The sequence below is a fragment of the Sturnira hondurensis genome, unplaced genomic scaffold, assembly GCF_014824575.4.
Source record: "Sturnira hondurensis isolate 20B ecotype Veracruz unplaced genomic scaffold, ASM1482457v3 Scaffold0016663, whole genome shotgun sequence".
Lineage (NCBI taxonomy): Eukaryota > Metazoa > Chordata > Mammalia > Chiroptera > Phyllostomidae > Sturnira > Sturnira hondurensis.
The window spans coordinates 16,023,489-16,049,583 of record NW_028089294.1 but is presented as its reverse complement, the minus strand read 5'-3'; the positions used below and the strand labels follow the sequence as shown (position 1 = coordinate 16,049,583).

The 26,095-nt window shown below is 41.4% G+C and overlaps 2 protein-coding genes across 3 annotated transcripts in view; one reads left to right on the top strand and one right to left on the bottom strand.

Moving 5' to 3' along the window:
• HADHA (hydroxyacyl-CoA dehydrogenase trifunctional multienzyme complex subunit alpha) overlaps positions 1 to 21,931 on the bottom strand; it is a 33,910-nt gene extending 11,979 nt beyond the window's left edge. The window contains exons 1-10 of the mRNA XM_037066762.1: positions 21,689 to 21,931; positions 14,473 to 14,514; positions 14,309 to 14,379; positions 11,926 to 12,059; positions 10,407 to 10,545; positions 9,115 to 9,234; positions 7,806 to 7,908; positions 3,755 to 3,877; positions 3,201 to 3,319; positions 1,246 to 1,302 (exon numbers count right to left, since the gene is read on the bottom strand). Coding sequence (XP_036922657.1) covers positions 1,246 to 1,302; positions 3,201 to 3,319; positions 3,755 to 3,877; positions 7,806 to 7,908; positions 9,115 to 9,234; positions 10,407 to 10,545; positions 11,926 to 12,059; positions 14,309 to 14,379; positions 14,473 to 14,514; positions 21,689 to 21,758 — 978 coding nt within the window. The 5' untranslated portion in view covers positions 21,759 to 21,931. The remainder of the gene's footprint in view (positions 1 to 1,245; positions 1,303 to 3,200; positions 3,320 to 3,754; positions 3,878 to 7,805; positions 7,909 to 9,114; positions 9,235 to 10,406; positions 10,546 to 11,925; positions 12,060 to 14,308; positions 14,380 to 14,472; positions 14,515 to 21,688) is intronic.
• A 140-nt stretch (positions 21,932 to 22,071) lies between these two features.
• Positions 22,072 to 26,095, top strand: part of HADHB (hydroxyacyl-CoA dehydrogenase trifunctional multienzyme complex subunit beta) — a 36,096-nt gene continuing 32,072 nt past the window's right edge. Inside the window, exons 1-3 of one of the 2 annotated variants that reach the window (XM_037066764.1) lie at positions 22,072 to 22,158; positions 25,144 to 25,221; positions 25,328 to 25,372. In XM_037066764.1, coding sequence (XP_036922659.1) covers positions 25,155 to 25,221; positions 25,328 to 25,372 — 112 coding nt within the window. In that variant the 5' untranslated portion in view covers positions 22,072 to 22,158; positions 25,144 to 25,154. Of the gene's footprint in view, positions 22,174 to 25,143; positions 25,222 to 25,327; positions 25,373 to 26,095 lie in introns of both variants that reach the window. The other variant, XM_037066763.1, reaches the window with a different exon arrangement.

Genomic DNA, 26,095 nt, shown 5'->3' with positions numbered 1-26,095 from the left:
AAGAGTACCTTGCCACTCGTGGAGAACAAGTCTCAGCCCCGCGGGGAGGAGAAGGAGACTCAGAGCCTGAGTCGGACAGAGCCGGGTTCGAGTCCTGGCTCTGCCCATTCCCGGCTGTGAAGCTTTCTTCAGCCGTACACAATCGAAAACAGGCCTATCTTACAGCGTGGTGGGGTCTAAATGGGAACACCAGTGAAATGACTAGGGTCTCTGTGTCAGCTACTGTCATCAGCGATAACACTGGGAATTATTGGTATAATTACGTGGTTTCAAATAGTATTTCAAAGAGAGAATCCCTCTAATAAAGTTGCTATTAGGTCCTAGTAAAACATTAAACAATGTTCTACAGAATTAATGTTTTACTAACCTTGATTTAGTAGGTTTTATTCAATAAACCAGTGATTTTCAAAAAGATAAAAAATAAAGAAAAAGCCAGTGATTTTCAAACTGTGGGTAGAAATCCATTAGCAGTCATGAACTCAGTGGGTTGTGCCAAGCAGAAGAGACAGGAAATACTGATTATAACACTCCCAATTTTGATTCATAAAATAGACTCCAACTTTTCTGTACATACGACTGTGTATAGCTGGTTACGATAGGAAAAAGGAACCAGAATACACGGCAACAAGCAATCAAGTACACGGCATATTTCCTCCGGAACTTGTCATTAGCTCTTTGCACACCTTTTGTCCTGTTACCGGAGTAATCACTCTCCAGTGATTGCTTAAAACTTAAAAACAACCCAAACCACTTAAATTTGCCACATCACCAACTCAGAATGTGGAAGGAGTGAGGCTGGTTCCTGTGTCCCTTCTGTTCTTTTTTTAGGAGGCACAAAACATTTCGTTTTACTTTCTAATTCACCAAAAAGAGGCTGGGCTTCGAAGTTTATCTCTAGGCCCTAACAAGTACGGATCAGATTTATCTATCAACGTTTCCATTTTAGCACAACAAGACCAGCCTGACCACAGAATAAAATGTCCACGCTTCCTGCCGAAAGGACTGTAACCCTGCCCCGGCTCTCCCTAGCTGTATTCACTACCTTCGTCACGGAGAGCAAGTCCAAATACCTGGGACCACCGCGCTCTCTTGCAGCGGCTCGCCTGCTGAGATCAGAAGAAATGATAACCACTGGAGAAAAAGTTTTGCTAGACTTTGGATACTTTTTGTTGTTTACAGTTTTGTACGGTTTTAGATCTTTGGTTTTCTTGTATCTAATAACAAAAAAATAGAAAAGAACTTTACCTGAGATTCAGCGAGATAGCCAGCCTCTTTCCCCTGCTCAAGTCCAGTTTTTACCACCTAAAAAACATACGAAATATTTGTGCATTGCTGGAGTGGATTGGTAAGATGTACGAGAATGCTGAATAAAATCGCTAGCGTTAGTTTTGAAAGACCAGATTGGAGTGAGGAAAAGGAGAGGATTTAGTGCCTGGTGGTTCCTTAAGGTCGACTTAATTCTCTGTCTCTGAGGCTAGAGCCAAGCCCATTGCAAAACAGGAGGAAATAAACAGAATTTAAAAAGTCCGAATAGGAAAACAAAGAGGTTCTATAGCTTGAACTCCACCTTTGAACCCTATTCCTCATCAGAGAAAGAGTTGTCGCCGCCCCTTTCGGAGTCTGCTTGCGTTGCTCGTCCAGCCTTTCCCCTGTTCTCTACGAGCGGCCAGATCCCCAAAGCTCCCCTTTCGGGCCTCTTCCCCCCCTCTGCTCTCTTCCTCCGACACCTCTCCTAGCGCACCACATTAATCATGACCTCTACGAAACCGGATTTAACATCTGGGGTAAGGTCTAGCCTAAATACAATAGCAAACAGAACCGATGAAGTAATGAGCCTGTACTCAATCACTGTACCTTATGGGAATGACAAATTGAAACACACATACACACCTACATCCTTAACTGACATCTCCGTCTATAATACTGATGCCTGAATTTCTTCAAATACCTACACTCAGCACTTCTCAAACTTAACTCATCTCTGTCTTTGGTGAGTCTCTGTGTTTGTTTTTTTTTTACTGTTTTTACTATTATATCTCAGGGTCTTAGTTGAACTTCAAGTCCGGGTTACCAAGGTAGCTTTCTAATTCATGGCTCTACTTTGTTTCTCTCTAATTCATTTTTACTCACTACCAGGAATATGGTTCTCTGTGGTCTACACAGAACCAAGGTCAAATTCCTTAACTCATTATTGACTGACCTTCTAAAATATAGCTTTGATCTGCTGTTCTGCGGACATTTCAACGCCCTTCTACAAAAACCGACCTCATTTTAGGTCCCTTGAAGAGCCTACTGTTTTCCACCTCTTGTAACTCTGCTCAGAACACCCGCTCTGCCCAGAGTCACTTTCCCTCCACCTCTTCTCTACCCATTTTTCAGGGCGCAGGCCAGACTCCACTCTTCCTGATCTCTTTGGCTCACAGTGGCTGTTCCCTCCTCTGTGCACTCGGCAATCTTCCTCTGTCCCAATTATCTGGAAAAACTCCTGTGCTGCACCGTTATCTGCCTCACCACGTACGTACGTCTCATCTCCCCAGCCTGGACGGGGAATGAATGGAGGCAGGGTATCATGTTTCATATTTACATGCTTTGGTGTCTCCTGCTTAAAATATATGTGCAGACTAACCCATTCTCCAATGCTGATGTCTTTAGTTATATGCTCTCTTAATCTTAGACTTTCCAGATCGAAGAGTTCTGTTTCAAAGTCTACCTTTAGAAAAAAGTTTCTTCAACCCTACGATCATGTCACCTATTCTCTTTGTTCTGTTCAGAACTTCTCAACATCGTTACAGCTTTTTCGTAATTATGGCCATGAGGAAGTTAATGAGACATGGGAGGTACCGACAATGGTTTTGACAAAGCGTAGAATACAGCCACCAATTTTTGTCTCAACTACCTTTCTATAAATGCTCAGTATTTCACTGGCCTTGTCATAATGACACGACATAAGTTCCATCTTGGTTTATAACGGACAGTTTTAAACTCATCAACTAATGAATAAGATGTATCATCCCCGAACACATCAGTTCATATGAATTTCTGTAGCTTGCTGTATTCTTCCCTCATGTTTGGTAGGTACTTTAACAGCAGAATGCAGAACTCCTGTACTGCCACGCACAGTCCAGAGTGGCAATAAAGAGTGCTGAGCTATACAAAGGAAGAAAATACACGGAACCTGAGAGTGGGGGGAAAAGACTCACGTCAATTATTCTCAGAGGCGCAGGATAAAGGCCTTTGGTCTGCTTTCGTACTTGTTCTTCCACCTTTTTGTAAACTTGTTCCCTGACAAATGGAATATTCATGGCGTACGATGTCAACCCTGTAAGGTAAAATGCTTTTAGATACCTGATGGCAATGAGCAAATTCCTTGTTAGTTTGCTCTGTAAACTCCATAAAAATGCAGGAGTTCTAAGCTATCTGAAAGAACTGCTCTTTACTCTGACATACAAAATCCACATTTCAATCTAAGCACTCTTTTAAACACAGTTTCATTAGTTGATAAATTCTGAAGCTGGGTCTTGTAGTAGTCTTCTTTTGTACTAATGTTAAAAATTTTCTAAAGAAGTTTTTAAACAGTGTTTTTAAGCAGGCAGGGTAAGGATCAGGACCTGACACAGAGCAGCGCTATACCCCTTAAGGCTGACCTTATGCTTCTAGTAAACACTTCACCTACCTCTTTCTCACTTAAAATTTATAGCAAACAAAGTTACACTCCTTGCAAAGAAGCACTGCCTTGTTTTTTAACAGCACTCACTTTCCATCAATCCCTTGCTTCTCTTTAAAGAGATTTTCTTATCAGCTAGTCCTTTGGCAAAAGTAACTGCAACTTCTTCTAGGTATTCAACTGTCCGTTCCTCTGGAGGTTTGATTCCTGGTCCTGTAAAAATGAACAACAGACTGGGATGTAAACCGGGCTTAGATCGGTCCCAAGGAGGCAAATGCCCACCCCACGCACCAAAGCCAGAGGCGCTAGTCCTGGCTTTCAGCACAGCTTTCTCTATCAGTCAGGCCAGAGACGGGTAGGGGGAGGAGTCGTGGACTATGACTCCCAGATGGGGATGGGGCAGGTGAGGACTCGCCGTACTCCGGCCACCACAGACTTACACTAGCAATCCATAACAGGAAGACACCTGACACCCCCTGCAAATATCTGGAAATTAACACTTATAAATCACATGTGGGTCAAAGAAGAAATCACATACACACAGAAATATCAGAAAATATTTTGACATTCAGGAAAGTGAAAACATAACATTAAAATATTCAGGTAAAGAAAGCAATGCTAAGAGGGAAATTTATAGCTTTAAATGTTTATGTTAAAAAGAAGGCCTAAAATCAATGATGTAAGTTTCCACCTTAAGAAACTAGAAAAAAAGTAAATTAAATCCAAAGAAAGCAGAAAGAAAGAATGACAGCTGAAACCAATAAAACAGCAAACAAACACACCAGAAAAAAATATCAATAAAACTAAAAGCTGGTTCTTAAAGAATGACAAAGTTAATAAGTTTCTACCCAGACTCATCAGGAAGAGAGAAAACACGTATTATCAAGGTCGGGAATGAAAGAGGAAACATCATTCCAGAGTATAAAGATATTAAAAGAATAATTTTGAAGCATTATGAAAAACTTTATTGCAATAACTTTGGTAAGTTAAATCAAACAGACAAAATCACTGAAAAACATACAGCCATAGCTCGCTTAGGAAATGGAACACCCAAACAGCCCTGTATCTATTAAGGAAACTAAATTCCTAAGCGAAAACCTTCCCAAAAGAAAACTCTATGACTTCACTAGTGCATTCTATAAAGGATTGAAGGAAGAAATAATACCAATTCTACACAAAGTCTTGGAGAGGAGAGGAGAGGGGAGAAAAGAGAAGAGTTTCTAACTCATTTTATGAAACCAGCATCACCCTAATAAGATTATCAGGCAGAAATATCACAAGAAAACTGTCACCGGGGCCATTACCTCTCATAACCAGACATAAAAATCCTTTACAACATTTTAGCTGATCCAGCCAACAATTTAGTACATTGTGACTAAGTGGATTTTATTCCAGGAAGGCAAAGCTAGTTCAATAGTCAAAAATTAGGGTAACTGACATCGCCAACAGACTGAAAAAAGAAAAAACTGCCCTGGCTGGTGTACCTCAGTGGATTGAGTGTGGGCCTGTGAACCAACGGATCGAGGTTTGATTCCTAGTCAGGGCACATGCCTGGGTTGCGGGCCAGTTCCCAGAGGGGGACGCATGAGAGGCAACCATACATTGATGTTTCTCTCCCTCTCTCCTTCCCTTCCCCTCTAAAGATAAATAAATAAAACCTTAAAAAAAACCAACCCACACAATCATCTCAATAAAAGCAGAAACACCATTTGACAAAATTCAACATCTATTCTCAGCAAAATATAAATAAAAGGGAACCCCACAATCTGATGAAGGGCACACAAGAAAAAGCTGCATAGCTAACACTACACGCCCCACAGGGCGGATGCTTCCCCTAACACTGGGGCAAGTTCAGCGCAGCTGCTTTCCCACTTCTACCTAGTGCCACTCAAGGTCTCAGCCATGTGCAGTTGGCCAGGAAAAGGAAATGAATGTCCAGATAGGGAAGGAAGGAGTCAAAATGTCTTTGTTTGTAGGCGACATGATTATTTATGTAGAGAGTCCTTAGGAATCTACAGAAAAAGCTAACAGAACTAGTAAATTTAGCAAAATCACAGAAAACAAGGTCTATGTATAAAAATCATATTTATATAGTAGTAATTAATAATGAGACCTTAAAGTAAAAAAGTATAAAATACTTAGGTATAAATTTAACAGAGTGTGTGCAAGATCTGTTCAATGAAAAGCACAGAACACTGCGATGAGAACTGAAGACGACTCAAAGAGAGAGCGACACCACGTTCCCAACGAAAAAGCTCCGCACTGAAAGATGTCAGTTCTCCCCCTGACACAGCGATCCGATGCAGTGTCAGTCGGGGTCTGAGCAGGGATTTTCACAGGTAGGGCTACAATGACTATGACGTTTGTATGTGAATGTAAAGGAACTAGTATAGGCGAAGTAATTTTGAAAGAAGGGAACCAAGTTAGAGAGGGTCGCACTATCTGATTTCAAGCATTATTAAAAAAACAGTAATTAAGACCGCATGATACTGGCTTGAGTAAAGACATACAGGTGCCTGGGAATAGGAAATCCAGACACAGATTCAAACACAGAGGGTCAACTGATTTCAACCAAGGCATCAAGGCAGTTCAATGGGGAAAGAAGAGTCTTCCCAACAAATTGTTAGGACACTTGGATATTCTTACGCCAACAAACAAACAGACAAACAAATAAAAACATCCTCGATCTTTACCTCACACCATATACAAAAATTAACCTGAAAAGGATCACAGAGCAAAACGTAAGAGCTAACCTACAAAACTTCAGGAAGGAAACAGGAGAAAATCTCTGTGATCTTGTTAGAAAAAGATCTCCCAGATGCAACACCGACAGCATGATCCGTACAAAAGGACCTTGGACTTCACTGAGATTCAAGACTTTCTGCTCCGAGATAATGAAAGGCACGCTACAGACAGGGAGAAAATATTTGAAAATCACAATCTCATAAAGGACTTGTATCCTGATATATAAAGAACTCTGAAAACTCCATAAAATGAAACAAAACCAAACCCGATCAAACAAAATGGGTAAAACATTTGGACACTTCAACCAGAAGATACGCAGAAGCAAATAAACACAAGGAAGAAACACAGTATCTTTGGTGATTAGGAAGGTACAAACTAAAACCACAATGAGATAGAGTTAAACTCTTATTAAAATATCTAAAATTAAAAAAGACTGACCATGCAGAGTGGTTGGTAACTATAACAGAACCCATGTCGCCAGCCCGTAAATGATGCTGGCGGGAGTGCAGAATGGTATTGCCACTTTGGGAAAACAGTTTGACAATTTCTTAAAAGCTGAACACACACCTATCATATGGCCTGGCCAATCTACTCTTTGATATTTGTCAAACAGAAATGAACAGGTCCACATTCAGAACAGCCCTAAATTGGAAACAGCTCACTGTCCATCATTTGGTGAATGGATATGCAAATCATGGTGTACCTACACAAGGGAATAACCCTCATCAGTAAGAAGGGGCAAACTGCTGATACATGCAACAACGTGGATGAGCATCAAAAGCATTACACTAAATGAAAGACACAAAAAAACTACATACTAAAATGTTCTATTATGCAATCGTGGTTGTGTTTACACAGTTACACATATTTCTCTAAATTCAAATTGTACTTCAAAAAGTGATAAATTCATTATTACGCAAATAACATCTCCATAATGCTGATTTTTAAGAAATAAAAGGGTGATGAACACACAATCCAGAATAGTAATTTCCTTGGGTGAAGGGAGGCAAAGAAATTATATGTGGGGAAGTAGTACATCAGTAGGTGAAATTACTGTTAATACACTCAGGTTGTTTCATGAGTTTATTGCATTATTAAAATAGAAACAAAAAAGGAAGGTAGGTTATCATGGATAATGATACAGGTAATTTAATAATAAAAAATAATGACAATTCAATTCTGTACTCCTGATGTCCAAATTAAAAATAAAGTAAAATAGAAACTGGGGTGATGTTGAAATGATTTAGTATTATAATTTTTAGGAAACTTCGCTCTTCAGAATGATGACTCACTCCTTCAGAGTTTGAGTTTCAGTCTAACCAATACTTAAGATATTAACTCCTTAAGAAAACAAATAAGTTTGTAAGACTCAACTCTAAGGCATGCCCACACTTACCCAGCGGTTCCACTAATTGGTCAACCAGTCCCATTCTTTTTGCTCTGTCTGCACGGATGTTCCTGCCAGTCAGCATCATGTCAAAAGCAGCAGGTATGCTCACCTAACATGCAAGCAAGGGTCAGGGCACAGAGGAAAAAAGTATCAGCGATGATTACAGTTCACAAATCATTCACCTGAGCAAAATAAATACTCAAGTGAGAAAAGGGGAACCAAATTTTTGTGTTACTTATCACATTTAGGTAACTTCTGGGATTAGAAATCTTCAGCTAAAGCAAAAAATGTCTTTGTATCTCGTCTTTTAATTCAATATGCAAGACTTCTAATACGATTAATAAAGTGGAGAAATAACTTCGTGTATCCTAAAATTGTGTATGCATGGCACTCTAAATGTCTTCTTTATCGTGTACATAACATTTAAAATTCCTCTACGGGAACAAGTAGAGACTGAGAAACCTGATAGTTTTGACAACATCTTTGAAAGGATTTCAGGCTTAACAAAAACTGAACTCAGCCAAGAGTTTCTCATACAGATACCAGAAGAAAGGCCCCTAGCAACATTCAAATACCAACTACAATGAAACGAAAGAAACTGCAGTACTGTCTACACACACTCCCTTCATCTTTCTTCCGATAAATCTTTTCGACAATTCCCATGAAGGGATGTACACTATCTATTACCAGGGAATTAATCCATAAAGCCTTCTTCCTCTTTTTCTGTGCCCACCACATATCAACTTCCCTCCAAAGAGTGTTTCTGCTGAGTCTTGTTTTCACCGAGGACTCTGTCCTGCCAGAAGCTGTGAGGTTTGGCGAGCTCTGAGGTTCGATATTAAGATTGCAGCCTCCAGGCCTGACTGTCCTTCCCTCTCAAGAATTCTAGACTCTAATGGGCCTCTTTTGGTTCTGTAGAATACAAGGAAATCATCCAAATCAGGGGAAAGGTCTGCCCCCTCTGTTTATTATGAAATATGACCCATGGATTTGCAAAACAGGTAGGGTGGCCCTGTGCACGGAGGGAACAGATGACGCTATAAGCACTGGAGAGGCAAGACGTGCATCTTACTTATCTTCATCCTTCTTCAGGGACTAACAAAGAACCTTGATGAATAATTATAATCAAGAAATTGAAAAAATAAATTAAAAGTAGAATTAAAAAAATACCAAAAACGGAAATCTGTTATTGATCTTAAATATTAATGTTTTATCTGGTTTCTAAGTTCTACAGTAAATACACACATTTATGCCTTTTATATTAACAAAAATAGATCTAAAGGGCACGTACGTTCACAGGACGGTTTAAACTCACCAAATTAGGCAGGCGCTGTGTGCCTCCCGCTCCTGGTAAAAGTCCCAGCAAGACTTCAGGGACACCTAGTGCTGTTTTTTTATCTTTTGTTGCTATTCTGTATTGGCATGAAATAGCAAGCTTCAAACAAAATAAAAGGAAATTAGAATGTTAGAAAATGAAACTTTATAACATCTTAGGATCTGTGAGGGTTTAAAATTTACTTTAAAAAGATTTTATTCATTTATTTTTAGAGTGAGGACAAGGGAGGGAGAAAGAGGATAGAAACATTCATGTGAGAGAGAAACAGCAACTGGCTGCCTCAGGTACTGACCCTGCAACCCAAGCACGTGCCCTGACCAGATCTCAACCTGCAGCCTTTCGCCTTGTGGGACAGCGCCCAGCCGACTCAAGCCACAGCAGTCAGGGCTTAAAAAAGACTTCTTTAGAGCAGGAACGTGCCCACAGCATAAACCGTAATTCCTTAGGCTGGCATTTGATGCTTTCCAGAATTTACCTTTCCAGATTTCATACTTTTTTCTTAATTTATCAACCTCTTTTTAGGTTACATATTTCCTGAAAATTCTGCTGAAAGCTATGGAAGCTCTCAGTGGGAAAACGCACACACAACTGTGCAGGTACCTCAGGCTAAGAAGCCCTGTACCCCAGAGACTCTCCTTCTCAATAAAGCAGCTGACTTATGGTGTCCTGGTAGACTTCACTTATCCTTGCATTTGCCCACACCTCGCCATACGTGGAAGGCTCCAGGCAATCAAATTCTGCTGATCACTGAGGGCCAGGCACAGGTTCCCCTAATTAATTACCGTAAAAGGATCCAGCACAGAGCCCAGCAAGTGACAGATCCTTGATGAACGTCATTTTCTTTTCCCTTTCTTTTTTCCTACGTGCCCTAGTCTAGTAAGCATCTCTTCTGTCAAATCTTTTATTATTTGCCATCTGTGCTGCTACAGAGCACTTGAGTGTATATTAGGCTTTGTGTGTCTCAACCAGGCTTAAACAGCTCAAGAGCACACATCACACTTCTGAATCTCTGCCCTGCAAACTTGAAGCAGGTTTTCAGAATCAAAAGGGACCTAAGAGATCTAGTAGAGATATTGTTTATAAATGAAAGCGCCACACTTTGGTTCAGATGCTCTGTGCCACGAGAACAAGGATTAAAACAGATTCAGAGGTTTACTAACTAAAAAGAAAGCTGATTCTCTGAGGACTTTTCTCTGGCAAAACAGTGCCTGAAGTGTTACGGCTGGAGCACCCTCCCGATGAGCTGAACAGTGACTGTAAGAAGCGCATACCTCGAGGCCTCCTCCCAAGCAGGATCCACTGATGGCTGCCACAATTGGCTTTGTAGACTTCTCGAGCTTCTCAAACATTTTCTGACCTTCCTGTGATAGTTCTCTGACCTCTTCAGGGGTCTTGCAAGAAGCTATCATGCTGCAGTGAGCATGGAAGCGAGAGCAGAAAAAAACAGAGATGAAACTGTAGCCTCCTTTGTCAAGGACCTTACGCACCTCACCCCCATCCCACCCCGCACCGACTCGTGGTGGTGCGTCTTCAAACACCCGGGAGTCTAAGAAGGCTCTACCTGGGCACTAGTGTCGGTGACATCGTCGCTCCCTACAGAGCGTTAAGTTTCTGGATCCAGAAAACATGAAACAGAATGTGTTGCACAATTTTATTTTTATTGCCATGAACAAATCATTAGCTTCTGAAGCTCTGAACAGGAGAAAATCATCTTCTAGTAAATATTTCCACTGTGTGCACCTCACGTCTGTGTGCACCCCAAGGGCAATTACCTGCCTGTGTCCACAGACAGTCCAGAGAAGGGTTTCGTGTGTGGTTTAAAGACCTTCATATAAAGTACACACTGTGTGAGTCAGTCTGTAGCTTGTCTTTTTTTAAAAAGTAACATTTTTTTGACCTTTAGTAATACGTTGTGGATCTAGTTAATTCCTTTGAACTATTTTGTAGTATCCTGTTCCACGTTTTCCTTGTCCTTTCCCCTAATGACGAACACTTAGCTTGTTTCAAATTCTAGTTTAAACTACACAGGACTGAACACCCTTGTACATGGGTCCTTAAACACACAGGGGAGGGTTTCTCCAGCAAACATACCCAGAAGAGGTATCATTAGATTTTACGATACATGCATTTGCATTTTTACTAAATGCTGCCGAACTGCTCTCCAAAGTGGCTGTGCCAACAGGCATTCCTACTAGTAATGTTAGAGGAAACTGGCAGTTATTTTAAAACATAGCACAGCACCCAGCGAATAACTTGCTTATGGCTTGTTTTTTCCTTTGTTTCTCGCTTGCCACTGTGCGCCAAAGATAACGACTGCCCCAGTGCGCTAGAGATAACGTTTCGCTTCTTGCTTCTGCAAGCTGCTTCTTGCTTTCCCACCAGAAGTGATGGTCTAAGTGACAGACTGCTGCTCACCCTATATAAGTAATTGTTCCCCACTGATCGGGGCCCAGAATTTGGAGACTGCCTCCTCTGGGTCCACGTGCGTAATAAAGGTTCCACTTCGCTTCCTCCGGTGTTCAGTCTGAGTCTTTCCCAGAACAATAATATATTAACTTTCTCATTTCCTCAAGTCCTTGCTAACATATTTTAAAGCTTTTAAGTGCTATCTCATTGTTAGTTTAATTTTATAGTATTTTTATATTCTACTCAAACAGGAGTTTGAACTGCTGTCAATCTTTAAGGAAAGCCTATATTTAGTCTTACATGGCTTAAGCAACCAGCCCCACCTGTTTCGACTCCCGCCACGCCCCGCCCCCCGGCTTTTAAATCAACTTCACTAAAACTTACTTGATGTCAGCACCTGCAATGAAGCAGCCTGGCTTTGATGAGATGAGGACAGCACTTCTGACTTGATCATTTGCCCAGACTTCATTCATTACTTCTATGAACTCCGACTGCAGTTCTTTATTCAGTGTGTTTACCTGTTGAAGAGAAATACATATAAATCTGAGGGTTTAAATTAGAAGGACCAGATGTGCAGGCCACCATCAGCTGCTATTTTGATGGTAGGAAATACGTTTATCCATCAGAAAGATACTGTTAGAAGAAAGAGAGGCAGGGGAAAAAACATCAAATACCCGGTGACTTTTCTATTCAGGCAGTTCTGATGAACTATAAGCAACCCCACCCTTAAAAACAGGTCTACTCAAAGGAGGAACCCCGGGTCACATTCCTAAGAGTTCACAGGTCACAAATAAGTCTACAAATATTGACTGGCATGGGAAAAAATGTACATAACATTAAGGGAAAAAATTAAAATTAGGTATATAGTGTGATCTTCATTTCACAAACAGTTTGTTGAAAGTAGATTAAATGTTAAAAGCAGTTGTTTATGGGTTTGAAACAGAAGGGATTATTTTTCTCTCCACAGTTTTAAAACTCCCCACCACGGCTATGTGTTGCTGGAACCACAGGTCAGTGGGCGCCAAGATCTACTCTGGAGGGGACTGTCTGCTTTCCTCGGTTTGTGGCAGTTGTTGGTTGCTTCCACCTAGGTCCTCCCATTTCATCTAGGCCCCCGGTAACAAGACTTCTGGAATACAAGATCTTTACAGCAACTTTAGATGGCGCTTTCATGAGCTCCTGCAATAAAGAGCTTCTTGGCAGAGACTAGATTAATGCTATACACTTTGTTGAAGTTGCCCAAAACAAATAAAGCTCCACTTTCAACAGAACTTGACCTCCAATATGTGAACTCCACTGAGTCATTCATGTCCCTCAGGAAGCTTAACCACCACATTTAGCCCAGCTAACCTATGGATAGTAACTCACGTCAGGCAGGTAATGAAGAAACCAGCTTAAATAATCTCACAGTTAAGATGGTCAGTTTTGCTGGGACTCAAATCAATGGAGGGGACCAGAAGGAAGAAAGAAACAACCAAACAGAAAAGGAAGAAACAAGAATTCAAGGAAATGAGGAGAGGCTGAGGAACCTCCAGGACATCTTTAAAACATTCCAACATGATACCAGAAGGGGTAGAGGAAGAGCAACAAGTGGAAAACTTATCTGAACAAATAATAAAGAACTTCCTCAATTTGGCAAAGGAAATAGACTTCCAGGAAGTCCAGGAAGCTCAGAGAGTCCTAAAGAAGGTGGACCCAAGGAGGAACACACCAAGGCACATCATCATTACATTAGCCAAGGTTAAAATGAGAGAATCCTAGAAGCAGCAAGAGATAAGAGGACAGTCACCTACAAAGGAGTTCCCATCAGACTGTCAGCTGATTTCTCAAAAGAGACCTTGCAGGCAAGAAGGCGCTGGAAAGAAGTAGTCTAAGTTATGAAATGCAAGGACCTACATCCAAGATTGTTCTATCCAGCAAAGCTTTCATTTAGAATGGAAGGGCAGATAAAGTGCTTCTCAGATAAGTTCAAGTTCAAGGAGTTTATCATCACAAAGCCCTTATTATATGAAATGTTAAAGGGACTTATCTAAGAAAGAGAAGATAAAAAATATGAACAGTGAAAGGACAGCAAACTCACAGTTATTAACCAAACCTAAAACTAAAGCAAACTAACCAAATAACTAGAACAGAAACAGAACCACAGAAAAGGAGATCACATGGAGGGTTAGCAACAGGGGAGTGGGAGGGGAAGAGGGGGGAAAGGTACAGAGAATAAGTAGCATAGATGGTAGGTAGAAAATAGACAGGGGAAAGGCAAGAACAGTATGGGAAATATATACGCTAAAGAACTTAAGACACATGGACATGAACTAAAGGAGGGAATGTGGGTGGGAGGGGGTGTGCAGGGTGGAGGGGAATGAAAGGGGGAAATGGGACAACCGTAACAGCATAATCAATAAAATATATTTTTTTAAAAAGATAGTCAGTTTTGATTCTCATAGACAAAAATTGTACTTTGATTCTTATTTAATAAATTAACTCTTATCTAATAAACCATCATTCTACACTGCAGCAGAAGGCTAATTTTATTAATTATTGATGTTAATCTGACACCTGAGGTCAACTAGAAAGAATTCTTAAACAAGGATCTCTGCTTCAGAAAGCTCTATTCCTGTGGCAACCTGTCAAGCTAATTTAACTATCAAAACCATAAATTCCTATGATAAGGTTACTGCCGGACTGGTGGGTTTCTTTCTTTTCCATCCAGGACTGCATTCACAGATGTAGTCAGTAGAAACGAATTGCAGCAAGTTGAAGTAGGTACCTTTGAATTGGGTGAGTTAATTCGGATGACTGCCACATCCCCTTTGATTCCATAGTTAATATGGGTTCTGGCTAAAAACAGAAAGAAAATTTATTTGTAAACATTTTTATTGCTATATAAGTCTAAAAAGCAATGTAAACATGTTAATAAGAAATTAAACTTACTCAGCAAAGCAGACGACCTTGTAAAGTTGCGACAAATATAACCTGTAAGAAAGAAAGATTTCAAACTTCATTATTTCATAAAGCACTATTTCTGGACTACCTGTTCTATTATGTAACAGAAAAAACAACATCAGAACAATGTGTTCTAGGATGTACTGTGACCACTGTCATATCTTTGCTTGTTTCAAGGACCAGGTCAACGATTACTTGGATCCCAAGTGTGGGAGGCAGAACAATGGCTCCTCAAAGATGTCCACGTCCCTAGAAACTGAGAGTATGTGAGGTTACACGGCCAAGGGGAATTGAGGTTGCTCATAGATGAGCTTAAGTGCAGGACGATCACCCCGGGGTTATCCAGTTGGGCCCAATGTGACCACAAATGGAAAGAGAGAGGCAAAGAGCACCAGAGAGATGGCAGCACGAGAAGGACTTGGTCACATTTTGCTGGCTTTGAAGAAGTCGAGAAATGCAGGCAGTCTGTAGAAAAGGCAAGGAAATAGATCCTCTCTTACAGCATCCAGAATGAACACAGTCCCGCCAACACCTTTGATTTTAGCCCAGCGAGACTCATTTCTGATATCCGTAACTGCAAGAGACTAAATTAGTGTTTGTATTGTTTCAGACACTGAATTTGAGGGAATTTGTTACACACTGATAGGAAATGCATACACTAAGAAGCAAATTATCTACAAAGTAATCCATAATGTCAGTTCCAAATGTATTTCAAATGAATCTTAACCACATTCTTCAGGCATATCCTCTTGCATTTTTACGGAGAGATGGAGTTGCCAGTGTTATTGAAAGTAAAATCAAGGGGCACCAGGGACTAATAAACACATAAAACAGTCCACATCACACTTTGTCATTTTAAGCATTTCTAATGAGAAAAGTCTATATGCTCGCCACCAAAGACACTCTGTCATCTGGGGATAAGGAGGACCAGCCGCTCTCCTTCCTCTTTCCCGGCCACTTCACCACTTAAGGCTCTCCAGCATGCTGCTGCGGGGATGATCTTTTGAGCAAAAACCATCACAAGAAGTCCCATCTGAGGGTCTTTCAATCTGGACTCTGGGTAGAAAGAAGGAATGCTGGGGAACTCCAGGGAAAGACTCCAAATTAGTTCTGGGCATTACCCGGCCTCCGTTCTAGCACTGCAGGCTCACCTGTGCTGTGCTCTCATCTGAGCGCCTTGCTGGAGGCTGTAACCAAGCCGCTCCAGAGGCCAGACAGAGTTAACACCCCTTCATTACAACTTCCAATTTTTAAAAAAATATATTTTATTGATTATGCTATTACAGTTGTCCCATTTCCCTCCTTCATTCCCCTCCACACTGCACACCCCCTCCCACCCACATTCCCCCCCTTTAGTTCATGTCCATGTGTCATGTAGAAGTTCTTTAGCTTCTACATTTCCCATACTTTCAATCTTTTAAAAAAACACTCTACTCTTTCTTCCCTTGCCTTCCACATTTATGGTCCACCTCAAACCCTACCTCCCATGTACCTCTTTAACTTCTACTCCTCCCTACACATATTTTCCAAATCTTGTCCAATCATCATAGGAAAAAGTTTTCCCTTTCTCTGAATCTAAAAATAAAAACAAACTGCCCCTTAATAACTGACAACTGTAATAGCGGTACACACAAAACACCTGTGCCCAGGAACGGGCATGAGTTTGAAAGTAATATCGAATGTGGTGAAGAACTAGTACTTAAATAATAACTAGTGCATCTCCTCTAATTATATCAGCTTCCCCCAAATATTATTTAATTTTATTACTGGCACTAAAACTTTATTTCTAATTTTCATAAAAATATACTGCATTTAGGCTACATTAGGGGCTATATAGTCTTGGAATCCACACACATAATTTAGGAGAGTGTGGAATGTCTACTCACTTAGGAGTGCTATTATTATTGTTTTTTTAAATTAAAATCCCTACAATCTTCCCACCAGCCTGTGACTGCCTGTCTCTCCCTGTGCCTGCTCTCTCATTCTCTAAACCCCTCCCTTTCTGCGGCACGTCAAGCCCAGAGTCCAGTAAGACTTTGCATTAGTATGCAATGCTAATCAAGGACAATGGACAATGAAATCAAATGATTTTTGGTCACTTTATGTTATGGTGGTATTCTAAATGCGATTTTAGAAATCGACTCGACCAAAAGTACTGTCTACGTGACTTAGGAACAAACTCTAGAACCACACCCAGTTCCTGAGTTAGAATGTCTACATCTGCCCAGGAGGCAGGGACCCCCCTGGGGCAGAACACAGTTGCATAGGGCCAAACTGTTACACATGAGACAGCTATTTAACATATCCAGCGAGTCTGGGTTCCCAGAGCAGCACTGAAAAGTGATTCCAGAGCTATGTGGGGTATGAGAATCAGCTGAGGAGGCTCAAATATACTCACAAATTCTGGGTGACAGATAATCCAGGATCACAAAACCAGAATTTAATGGGACTGAGCCTCAGCGTCTGTATTTTTGAAACAGGTTAACTGAAGTAGACAGCAAACACGTGGACCCATGGAAACTACCCATAGGAACCCACTGACAGGGGAGTCGGTTAGGAGAGGGCCATAAATAGTAGCCAAGGATCTTGCTGGTTTGAAAGGCAAAGCAACACACTATTTAAAAGGAAAAGAAAGCCATTTAGATGGCACCTGAATCACAATGGTGTAATGTGTGTGGTTCTTTTGCATTTCTTCTTCAAGCAATCCAAGCCAGCCCCCTCAGGTGCAAAGATGTGGGACCTGAAAGTCGGACTTGTGCTCAACCATCAACTTTACCATTTACTAGCTGACTAACCATGCACAACTCTTTTTTTTAAGGTTTTATTCATTTATCTTTAGAGGGGAAGGGGAGAGGGAGAGAAACATCAATGCATGGCTGCCCCCCATGCATCCCCCACCAGGAATTGGCCTGCATCCCAGGCATGTGCCCTGACTAGGAGTCGAACCATGATCCTCTGGTTCGCAGGCCCGCGCTCAATTCACTGAGCTACACCAGCCAGGGCCCATGCACAACTCTTTCAGTGCATTTCAGAAATACAAGTTACATAATGACTGTAAAGTACCTGTAAGTCACAGTGCTACACCAAAGTAAACTGATAGAAGCAGCCAGCTATTTCCTCAATCCCCTGTGCCTCTACTTGACTAACGACATGCTTCCCTTCTTTACTCTTCTATCATTTGAAATCTGTATCATCTGTATTTATCCCTCTTCCTTCTTTATATTTGTATCATGGCTCCAACCTTTCCCACAAAGCCTTATTTTGAGATTCTGTCTACAATGATCTTTCCCTTCTCTGGGAAAAATTTTATCTTTATTATCTACTGTTTTGTTCTCTAATCACTGCATCTGTAGCAGGTGTTTCCCTTCCTGAACTGTCATCTTTTCCACCTCACAGTCATTCTTCGTTCAACAACAAAACATTTACTGTGCCCTACCAAGTGCCACACACTGTAGGCACTGTGAATAAGCAAAGGTGACAACCCCTGCTTTGTGGAGCTTGCATTCTATGGTAGCAGGTGAAATGATATCTGGGAAGAATTAGTTCCTACTCAGTAGAGATAAATAAGAGGTGAAAATAAGCCTGGCATAAAAAGGAGTTTGCTGATAAAGTAGAAATTTCAGTGGGAGGGGAGTCAAGGAAGAGGCAATTCTAGCTCAAACAGGGTAAAGTGGATTCAAGTGGGGAATAGATTGACTCTGAATGCAGAGTGGGAGGGATGGGTGAAAATGCAGATAAAAAATATAAATATGTATGTTAAAAGATAAATACCTAAACAGAAAAGAAAACAGAGCCGGTGAGGGGGTTCCGGCATGGGCTGCTATTTGAAAGACCAGATATTTGAGAAAACAGGTTGGTGCTCATTAACTTATATTTTAAACCATTTTAATCTATTACCTACTAACCTACCTTTGCTGCCTACACACCCACTAGCACATACACAATACCTCCTCTAAATCAACTGAGACAAAAAACAAAGAAAAATCAGTACATGTAAAAACGTATCTGGAAAAGAATTCCAAAACACGGCCAAGGTGCAGTATAAGTCAGTTTTGCCCTTGGAATCTAGCCTTACCTACTACCTAACCCACAGAGTTTACCGTATTTTTTGGACTATAAGACACACTCCCAAATTTGGGAGGAAAAGGGGGTGTGTCTTATAGTCTCAATGTAGCTTATCTGGCTCACTCTGTGTGGGGGGCGGGGGTGGTGGAGCGGGGCCATCAGGTTATTAAATATTTCACCACATTTTTTGCTTCAAAAATTTTTTCCTATTTTCCTCCTCTAAAACCTAGGTGTGTCATGGTCTGGTGTGTCGTATAGTCCTAAAAATACAGTATGTTAGAGCAGCTGGGTGAACTTTAGCCTATATTTCTCATGCCAGCAACTGAGAGAGAAACCTTTGTCCCACTTTTTAATCATTTTAACAATGTAACTCAAGAAGATAACCTCCAAGAGTTAAGACTACAGCAGTAGAGAAAGTTAGATTATGCTGACACAAATTTCAAATATGCAAATGTTCCATTGGTTGATACAATCAACAGTTTTCCTCAACATTCAAAGAGACAGGATCAATAACATAATAGGATTAATGAAGTGAGGGTTCAATTTAAATATATGTCCTCTGAAGTATTTGCCTCTAATCCATTTCCTGTGAAAACATTTTACCACTTGTTACAATTCACTCTCTAAACATTTTTTCAAAATTTATAAATTGCTATTAAAAGTGGCAATATCTATAATGAGCCATAGTTTCTTATTGGTGAAAACATAATGCATGCAAAAATGTATGTGTGTATATATTTGTATGTTAAAAAATAGAAAAACTAAGCTTGTAACTTTTAACTACACATGTAAAATGTAAAAATTCCTTTAAAAATTCTCAGATATATAAAATCACAGTTCTTCAGGGCAGGAAGTTAGTAATAGCTAACACTTACTGAACACTTTAAAAAAACTGCTTTACGCCATGGCTGGTGTAGCTCAGTGGATTGAGCGCGTGGTTCGATTCCCAGTCAGGGCACATGCCTGGGTTGCAGGCCAGTTCCCAGCGGGGGACTCACGAGAGGCAACCATACACTGATATTTCTCTCCCTCTCTCCTTCCCTTCCTTCTAAAGATAAATAAATAAAAGCCTTAAGAGAAAAACTGCTTTACATCTAGAGTGACTCCTTTAATGCTCACAGGGTGAGATTACTCTCCATTTCACAAGTGAGAACGAAGACAGAAGTTAATTGCCCAAGATCATCAAAAAGTAAAACACAGAGCCAGACTGAAACCCAGACTCTCCCGTCAGGGAATTCCTCCTTTGAAAGTAAATTCACAGTCTCAATCATTCATTTTACAGTTGAAGAAAATAAAACCCAGTAACAGTAAGGTGTTCACCCAGTCACACAATTAGTTAATGAGTAGAAATCACATCACCTGATTATCAACTCAGCTGCTAATCCATGAGAAGTACCTTAAAACCAATGCAAGTGCCAATTCAAAAATACACACTTGATTTTTCTAGTGTTAAATCATAAATGTGGAAAACAGGAAACAAAACGAAACTGTAAGGTAACATGACCAAATTCTAACAGTAGCTTTGTGAAAAGTAAGAGATGGGTGATTCTTTTTTCTTAATCCCTTTCCCCAATCTTTACATTTCAGTTTTATTTAACATCATATGGGCATGTGCACACGTTTGTCGGCGCACACACACAGCAGTCCTGTAGCAGAATAAAAACAGTGGTTGAAATAAAACAGAAAAAGATTCAATCATCCCCCACCATTCAATCATCCCCCACCAGGAATTAATTTAAAATCATCCCCCTCCTTCATTTAAAATTAAGCTCTTAGCCCTGGCTGGTGTGGCTCAGTGGACTGAGTGCCTGCCTGTTAACTTCAGGGTCCATGCCTGGGCACATGCCTGGGTTGCAGGCCAAGTCCCCAGTAGGGGGTGTGCAAGAGGCAACCAGACAGTGATGTTTCTCTGCCTTTCTCCCTTCCCTCTCTAAAATAAATAAATAAAATCTTAAAAAAATATAAAATTAAGCTCTTAAAGTAAAGGGAGACTCCAGCCAGCTGTCTAAAATCAGCACACTACTCCTGTGGTTTGGGAGGGGGAAGGCATATTACAAATGAAACTTCTAATTAAGTAATCGGTATTAAAAATATCATACAATAATAGCCCTGGCTGGCGTAGCTCAGTGGATTAAGCGCGGGCTTTTGAACCACACGATCGGGGTTCGATTCCCAGTCAGGGAACATGCCTGGGTTGCAGGCCAGTTCCCAGCAGGGGACTCACAAGAGGCAACCATACATTGATATTTCTCTCCTTCTCTTCTTCCCTTCCTCTCTAAAGATAAATAAATAAAATCTTAAAAAAAGAATATCATACAATAAACAAAGTCACTTTTCACCCGATAGATTAGAGATGAGAGGAAAATACCTGAATTTTCAATAATCACCCACTTTCATCCTTTCACCGCCAGTTTGGAGAAAGAAGGTATAGCTGATGCAAGCTGCTTATCATTAGAAACAAGATTAAAGAGTTCTTAAAATTAGCTAATATTGTATTCCATTAGATACACGTATTTGCGTACTTTAAAAAATGTTTTTTTCTAGCAAACTGCAGAACCTCCCCATGAAATTCAACAGATTAGGATTATTGTGGGTTCCCTATTAAAATATGGTTTAAAAAAAAACCGGTAGAGAGAAAGGAGCTGGCAGTGGCAGTCATTTGCAAGGCTGGTTAATTCCATCCAAGAAGCTTTTAAGAGAGCTCTGGTTACGGGCAAGTTGCCGTGGGGGCATAAAGATGTGATAGACTGGAGCGTCCGAGTCCTGGAACTCCCAATCTCGCAGGGACAGACAGGTTCAAGGCCATCGTTAAAGAACATCAGAGAAACGTGAGCCCAGAAATGCAACAGAGAGATCTGCGGAAAGTGCCAGAGCGGGGTGGACAGGACTCAGAAACATTAGGGGTTACGAATCCTTAAGTCGTCGATGAAGGACTCGGAGTCATGAGAGAGGAAGTGACAGTGATTTCCCAAGGACACAACAGACCCGGACGCAGGGCAGCATCCCTCCCCTGCTAAGCCAGGGCTGGGGCCCCAGGAGGGGACTTGGAAGCGGCAGCGAGTGGGAGACCCGGGTTCGAGGCCGCCACTCTCCGCAGGCGTCTTGTCCGGGTGCAGAGGCACCCTCAGCCGGGTCTCACCTGGGCAGCGGAGCGTCCTGGAGGCATTCGAGAAGCGTCTGAGGCTGCCAATTGCCCGAGAGGCCACCATCTTGAGCAGAAGAGGACGAAGTGGAAAGAGGTTCAAGTACTGGGGGCCGGGCAGAAGACTTTTCGTCCCGCAGCCTGGCCCCGAGGAGGCGTCCGACGCACTGCCTGACTAAAACCTCGAAGCTAAATTGCCGGCGGCCCCTTAAACCTGCCCTTCACTTCTGGTTAACGGACCGTAAAGGACTCTTTCTCTTCTGGAAGGAAGGAGGCCCATCGAGAAGGCGGCCCGGTGCTGGGTTTTTCCAGTCAGGCGGCCGACGAGCAGCCCAACGGCCAGCGAAGTCCCCAGTGCGCGGGGGGTGAGGGGTCCTTTCCAGGCTGGGCCCGCCTCTTGGTCCCTTCGCAGTCTGTCACTCGAGTGCGGACCTTGCCAGCAGTAGGAGTTTGAGCGGACGCAGACGCAGACGCAGACGCAGGTGAGACCGGAGGCGCACTCGGCTTCCCTCCTGGCCTCTTCCCCTCTGCAAAATGAACAGTTTTTCCGCGCCTGCCGCTCCATTGCCTGCGGCCACCTCCCCCGCCCCGGGGAGTGGGGCTCCAGCCAGCGGAAGGAAGCTCCTCCGCCCGCCGAGGTCTCCTGGACCAAGTCGTTTAGTACAGGGGAACAGGACCTGGCATTTTGTCAGTAGCTCCCAGCAGCGGTGTCACCTGTGGTTTAATTTCCCACCGCATGTGAACGAACTCCTCGCTGTGTGTGTTTCGGCTTACCGCGCTGGGCTGCGCGGCCGTGTTTGTTTTTTCACCTGCTTTGCTTATAGGGGCTGTAGAGGCTCAGAACAGGCCCCGCGGGTTTACCCGGATTCCTGCTGCCAAGGGTGGGACTGGCTCCTTTGACCTTTCGGGATTCGATTGTGGAAGGAGACATCCCCCCATCCTCTTCGGAGGAACGTATCCAACGCTTCAGAGGGTTTTCCAACCCAGAAGGGACCTGGCCGTGTATTTATCTGGTCGTTCGTCCCCTTCATTTTATCGCTGAGGAAACCCAAGCCCCAGAATTACAGAGAGTGATTTTACCCATGGCCGCAGGTGGCAGAAACAGGACTAGAACCTTGGTCTACTAATTTCTAGACAAGGGCTCTGCGATTGCACAATAGCTATTTTATTGTTCTGGAAAGATGGGCTTGAGTCCTCAAATTCGCTGATTCCCAAAGCAAGTAGCATTGAGGGCACTCTCACGGCATCTCATTTAATGCGCACAATCCTAGAATTATTGATATTTGGACTTTCTAGATGAAATTTGGGAGGCTCGGGGAGTTTGTGTAGATTTTCGGTAGGTGGCAGGCAGCGGCAGGATTCAGACATAAATCTGCATTTCACTGTTCAGCACATTTGAAAGTTCCCCATAAGAGGAAGCAAGAAAGGGTAGAGGGAATTGGCAGGGAAGTTGAGGCTGAAATGAGTGTGGAAAAAAGAGATTTCTCTTTAAAACTCAGGTCAAGTAGAGAGCTCTCCATCACTCTGAGCACTCTAGGCAGAAATGGGATGACCAGTGATTATTTAATTTTCCGGAAAGGATTCTTGGTGACCTCCAAAGGCCCTCTGACTCATAAGATTTTTGTAGCACTTACGATTCAGATCAGGGGTGGCAGCCTTTTTCTGTAAAGAGCCAGATAGCTTAGGCTTTGCAAACCCACATTGACCTCTTGTCATAAATTGCTTTATTTTGCTGTACAGCTCTTTAAAAATGCAACAGCTATTACTAGCTAGAGGCCCATGTATTATAGTTTGGCTCTTGACTTTTTTGTTCCCTGTATTTGCAATAAATAGTGAACTCCATCAAGGGAGAAATGTTATGTTTCTCACTATGGTTTATATAGAGGGAAACCAAGTACACCGCCCACTGATACTAATAGCAAACACATGTATGCCCCTTACTATATCAGGTATTATTCTAAATGTTCTCTCTCTATATTAATTTAGTTATTACAACAACCCTATATGGTAAGTACTGGAATTATCTACATCTTACAGATGCATTTTGCAGAGGAATTATCTTAATTCTAAAGCAGAGAAAGGTTAAGTGATTTGTTTAAGGGTATATAACTAGGGTAAAGCCAGGATTTAGATTTAGATGGGCTGGCTTTGGAGTCTGTGCTCTTGAGCATTGCATTGTGTCTTAATGATATCTTAATCCTGAGCCGTTGGGACCAGCCCATCTTGTCTTTACTTGCTGAGCCCCTTCTTTCTTTCCCTTGTTCCCAGGTGCCTGCAACTTCATTCAGCTTTCCATAGTTCCACACTCAGTAGAGCCTCACACTACAGTTTCCATGCCCCCCAAATCCTTGGGTCTGTTTCCTGAAATGTCTGTTTCCTAACGTTTAGAGCGAACGACGAGGGTCAGCCCTCCCATCGGGTAGTTTGCCTATTACTTTTTTTCTTTTGAAATCTCTTCTAATTTTTATTAATTATTGATGGAATGTATATTCTGTGTAACTTGTTTTTTCAGAAACTACGGAAAAGTCTAAAGAAAAAATACATCTATAATTCCACTACTCAGATGACAATTATTAACATTTTGATATGTATTTTTTGATCGTTTTTAAATGTAGATTTTAAATAAAACTGGAGCTGTACTGTATGTAAAAAAATAAAACATTCATTATAAAAATTCTTAAGTCGAAGAATATAAAATGAAAGCCCCTCTTTATCCCTTCCATGTATAGACTCTTGGCTTTGTGGACTTTATTTTCTGTCTGTGTCATGGGGAGTCTTACTGTACAAACTGTTTTGAGGCTTATTTCTTCACTTACTATCTGTATCCTGGATATCTTTCCATGTCAGTGTATACGTACATGTGTATCATTATGTTTCATTTTTCTTTCAAACTGCTTTACAGTCTTTAATGGTGTGCTTAGTACGGCTTTTATATTTTCATTATTTTGAGACAATATCAAGCTTATAAAAAAGTAGCAAGTGTAGTATGTAAACTTTTTTCTTACAGCAGTTGAGAGTAAGTTGCTGACATTGTACTGCACTGTCCTTGTACTTTATTTGTCCTTGAATACTTTAGTGTGCATTCCCTTGAAATACAAACATACCTCAAGGCATTCTGTATAATTACAATACAAATTGAAAAATCAGGAAGTTAATATTGGTGGCTTCTGCCTCTTACTACTGTGGATCTGTGTGCCTCAGTTTTCTCATCATTATTAACAGGGGTAATAATCATGCCTACTTCACAGGTCATTGTTAGGACTGGAGTTAATGCTTAGAGTAATGATTTGTGTACTATGAAAGCTCTCTCAGTGTAGTTATAAGAATATTAGAGGAAGGGTAGTTGGTAATAGGTTAATTTTGCAGTAGCCATGGGTGAGGTTATCAGAGATCATGGATTACAATATAGCTGCAAATGACTCGAATAACCCATGTTGTGTCTTTGTCCTTTTCAGATTTCATCATGACTTCCATCTTGACTTACACTTTTAAAAACCTTCCCAGCACATCGCAGTGGGCCTTCAGATTTTGTAAGTTGAGTTTGTTCTTTTCTTTTTTAACATTAGGTTTGGATTTGTAAGCATCACAGACATTGAATTGGATTTTTTTTGGTAAATACTTTATTTTGTCTTCCAGCTATAAGACCTCTGAGCTGTTCCTCCCAGCTACGAGCAGCACCAGGTACTGTAATTTGTAAAATAAACATCTCTGATTTATTTTTATTTAATTTTTTAAGGTATTGATTTGAGAGAGAGAGGAAAACATCACTTTGTTGTTTATCTGTGCATTCATTGGTTGATTCTTAGGTGTACCCAGATGGGGCCAAAAGGGCAACCTTGGCATATAGAGATGATACTCCAACTGAGCTACCTGGCCAGGGTCCCAGACATTTCCAATTTGAATGTTAGATTCTAGATTTGTGAATTCTGAATGAAATCCAAAACTAGTTTGCTAGATTTCTCTCTTTTATGAGCAACATGAATATCACTATTGCTCTTAAATTAGAATAATGTTAGGCCAATCAGTAATGATGATGCATGGTGTGGGTTGGGCTCGAGGACGCTGACAGGAGGCTGCACTTGGGGGTTTGGAGCTGGATGGAGTTACGGAGGTTCCCTGAACCTTGCTGGTCAGTTTATTCACCCATTGGCTGTCAGTCCTGGAGATGACTAGCTAACACTTTTGAGACTTGTCAAGTTGCGGGTTAATATTTTAAACCTGCAGTTAGTGATAGGCTTCTCTGCTAATGGGTATCTTCTTGTCCTGTATACAAGAGGACGCATTCTTGAAATAGGGACAGCTGGGAAACTAGGCAATACAAGAAGGTGGTTGGGTCAATGTGAAATGAGAAAGTAAGGAAATTTGTCGTTTTTTACATGGCCATTTAGACACTAGGTAAACCCA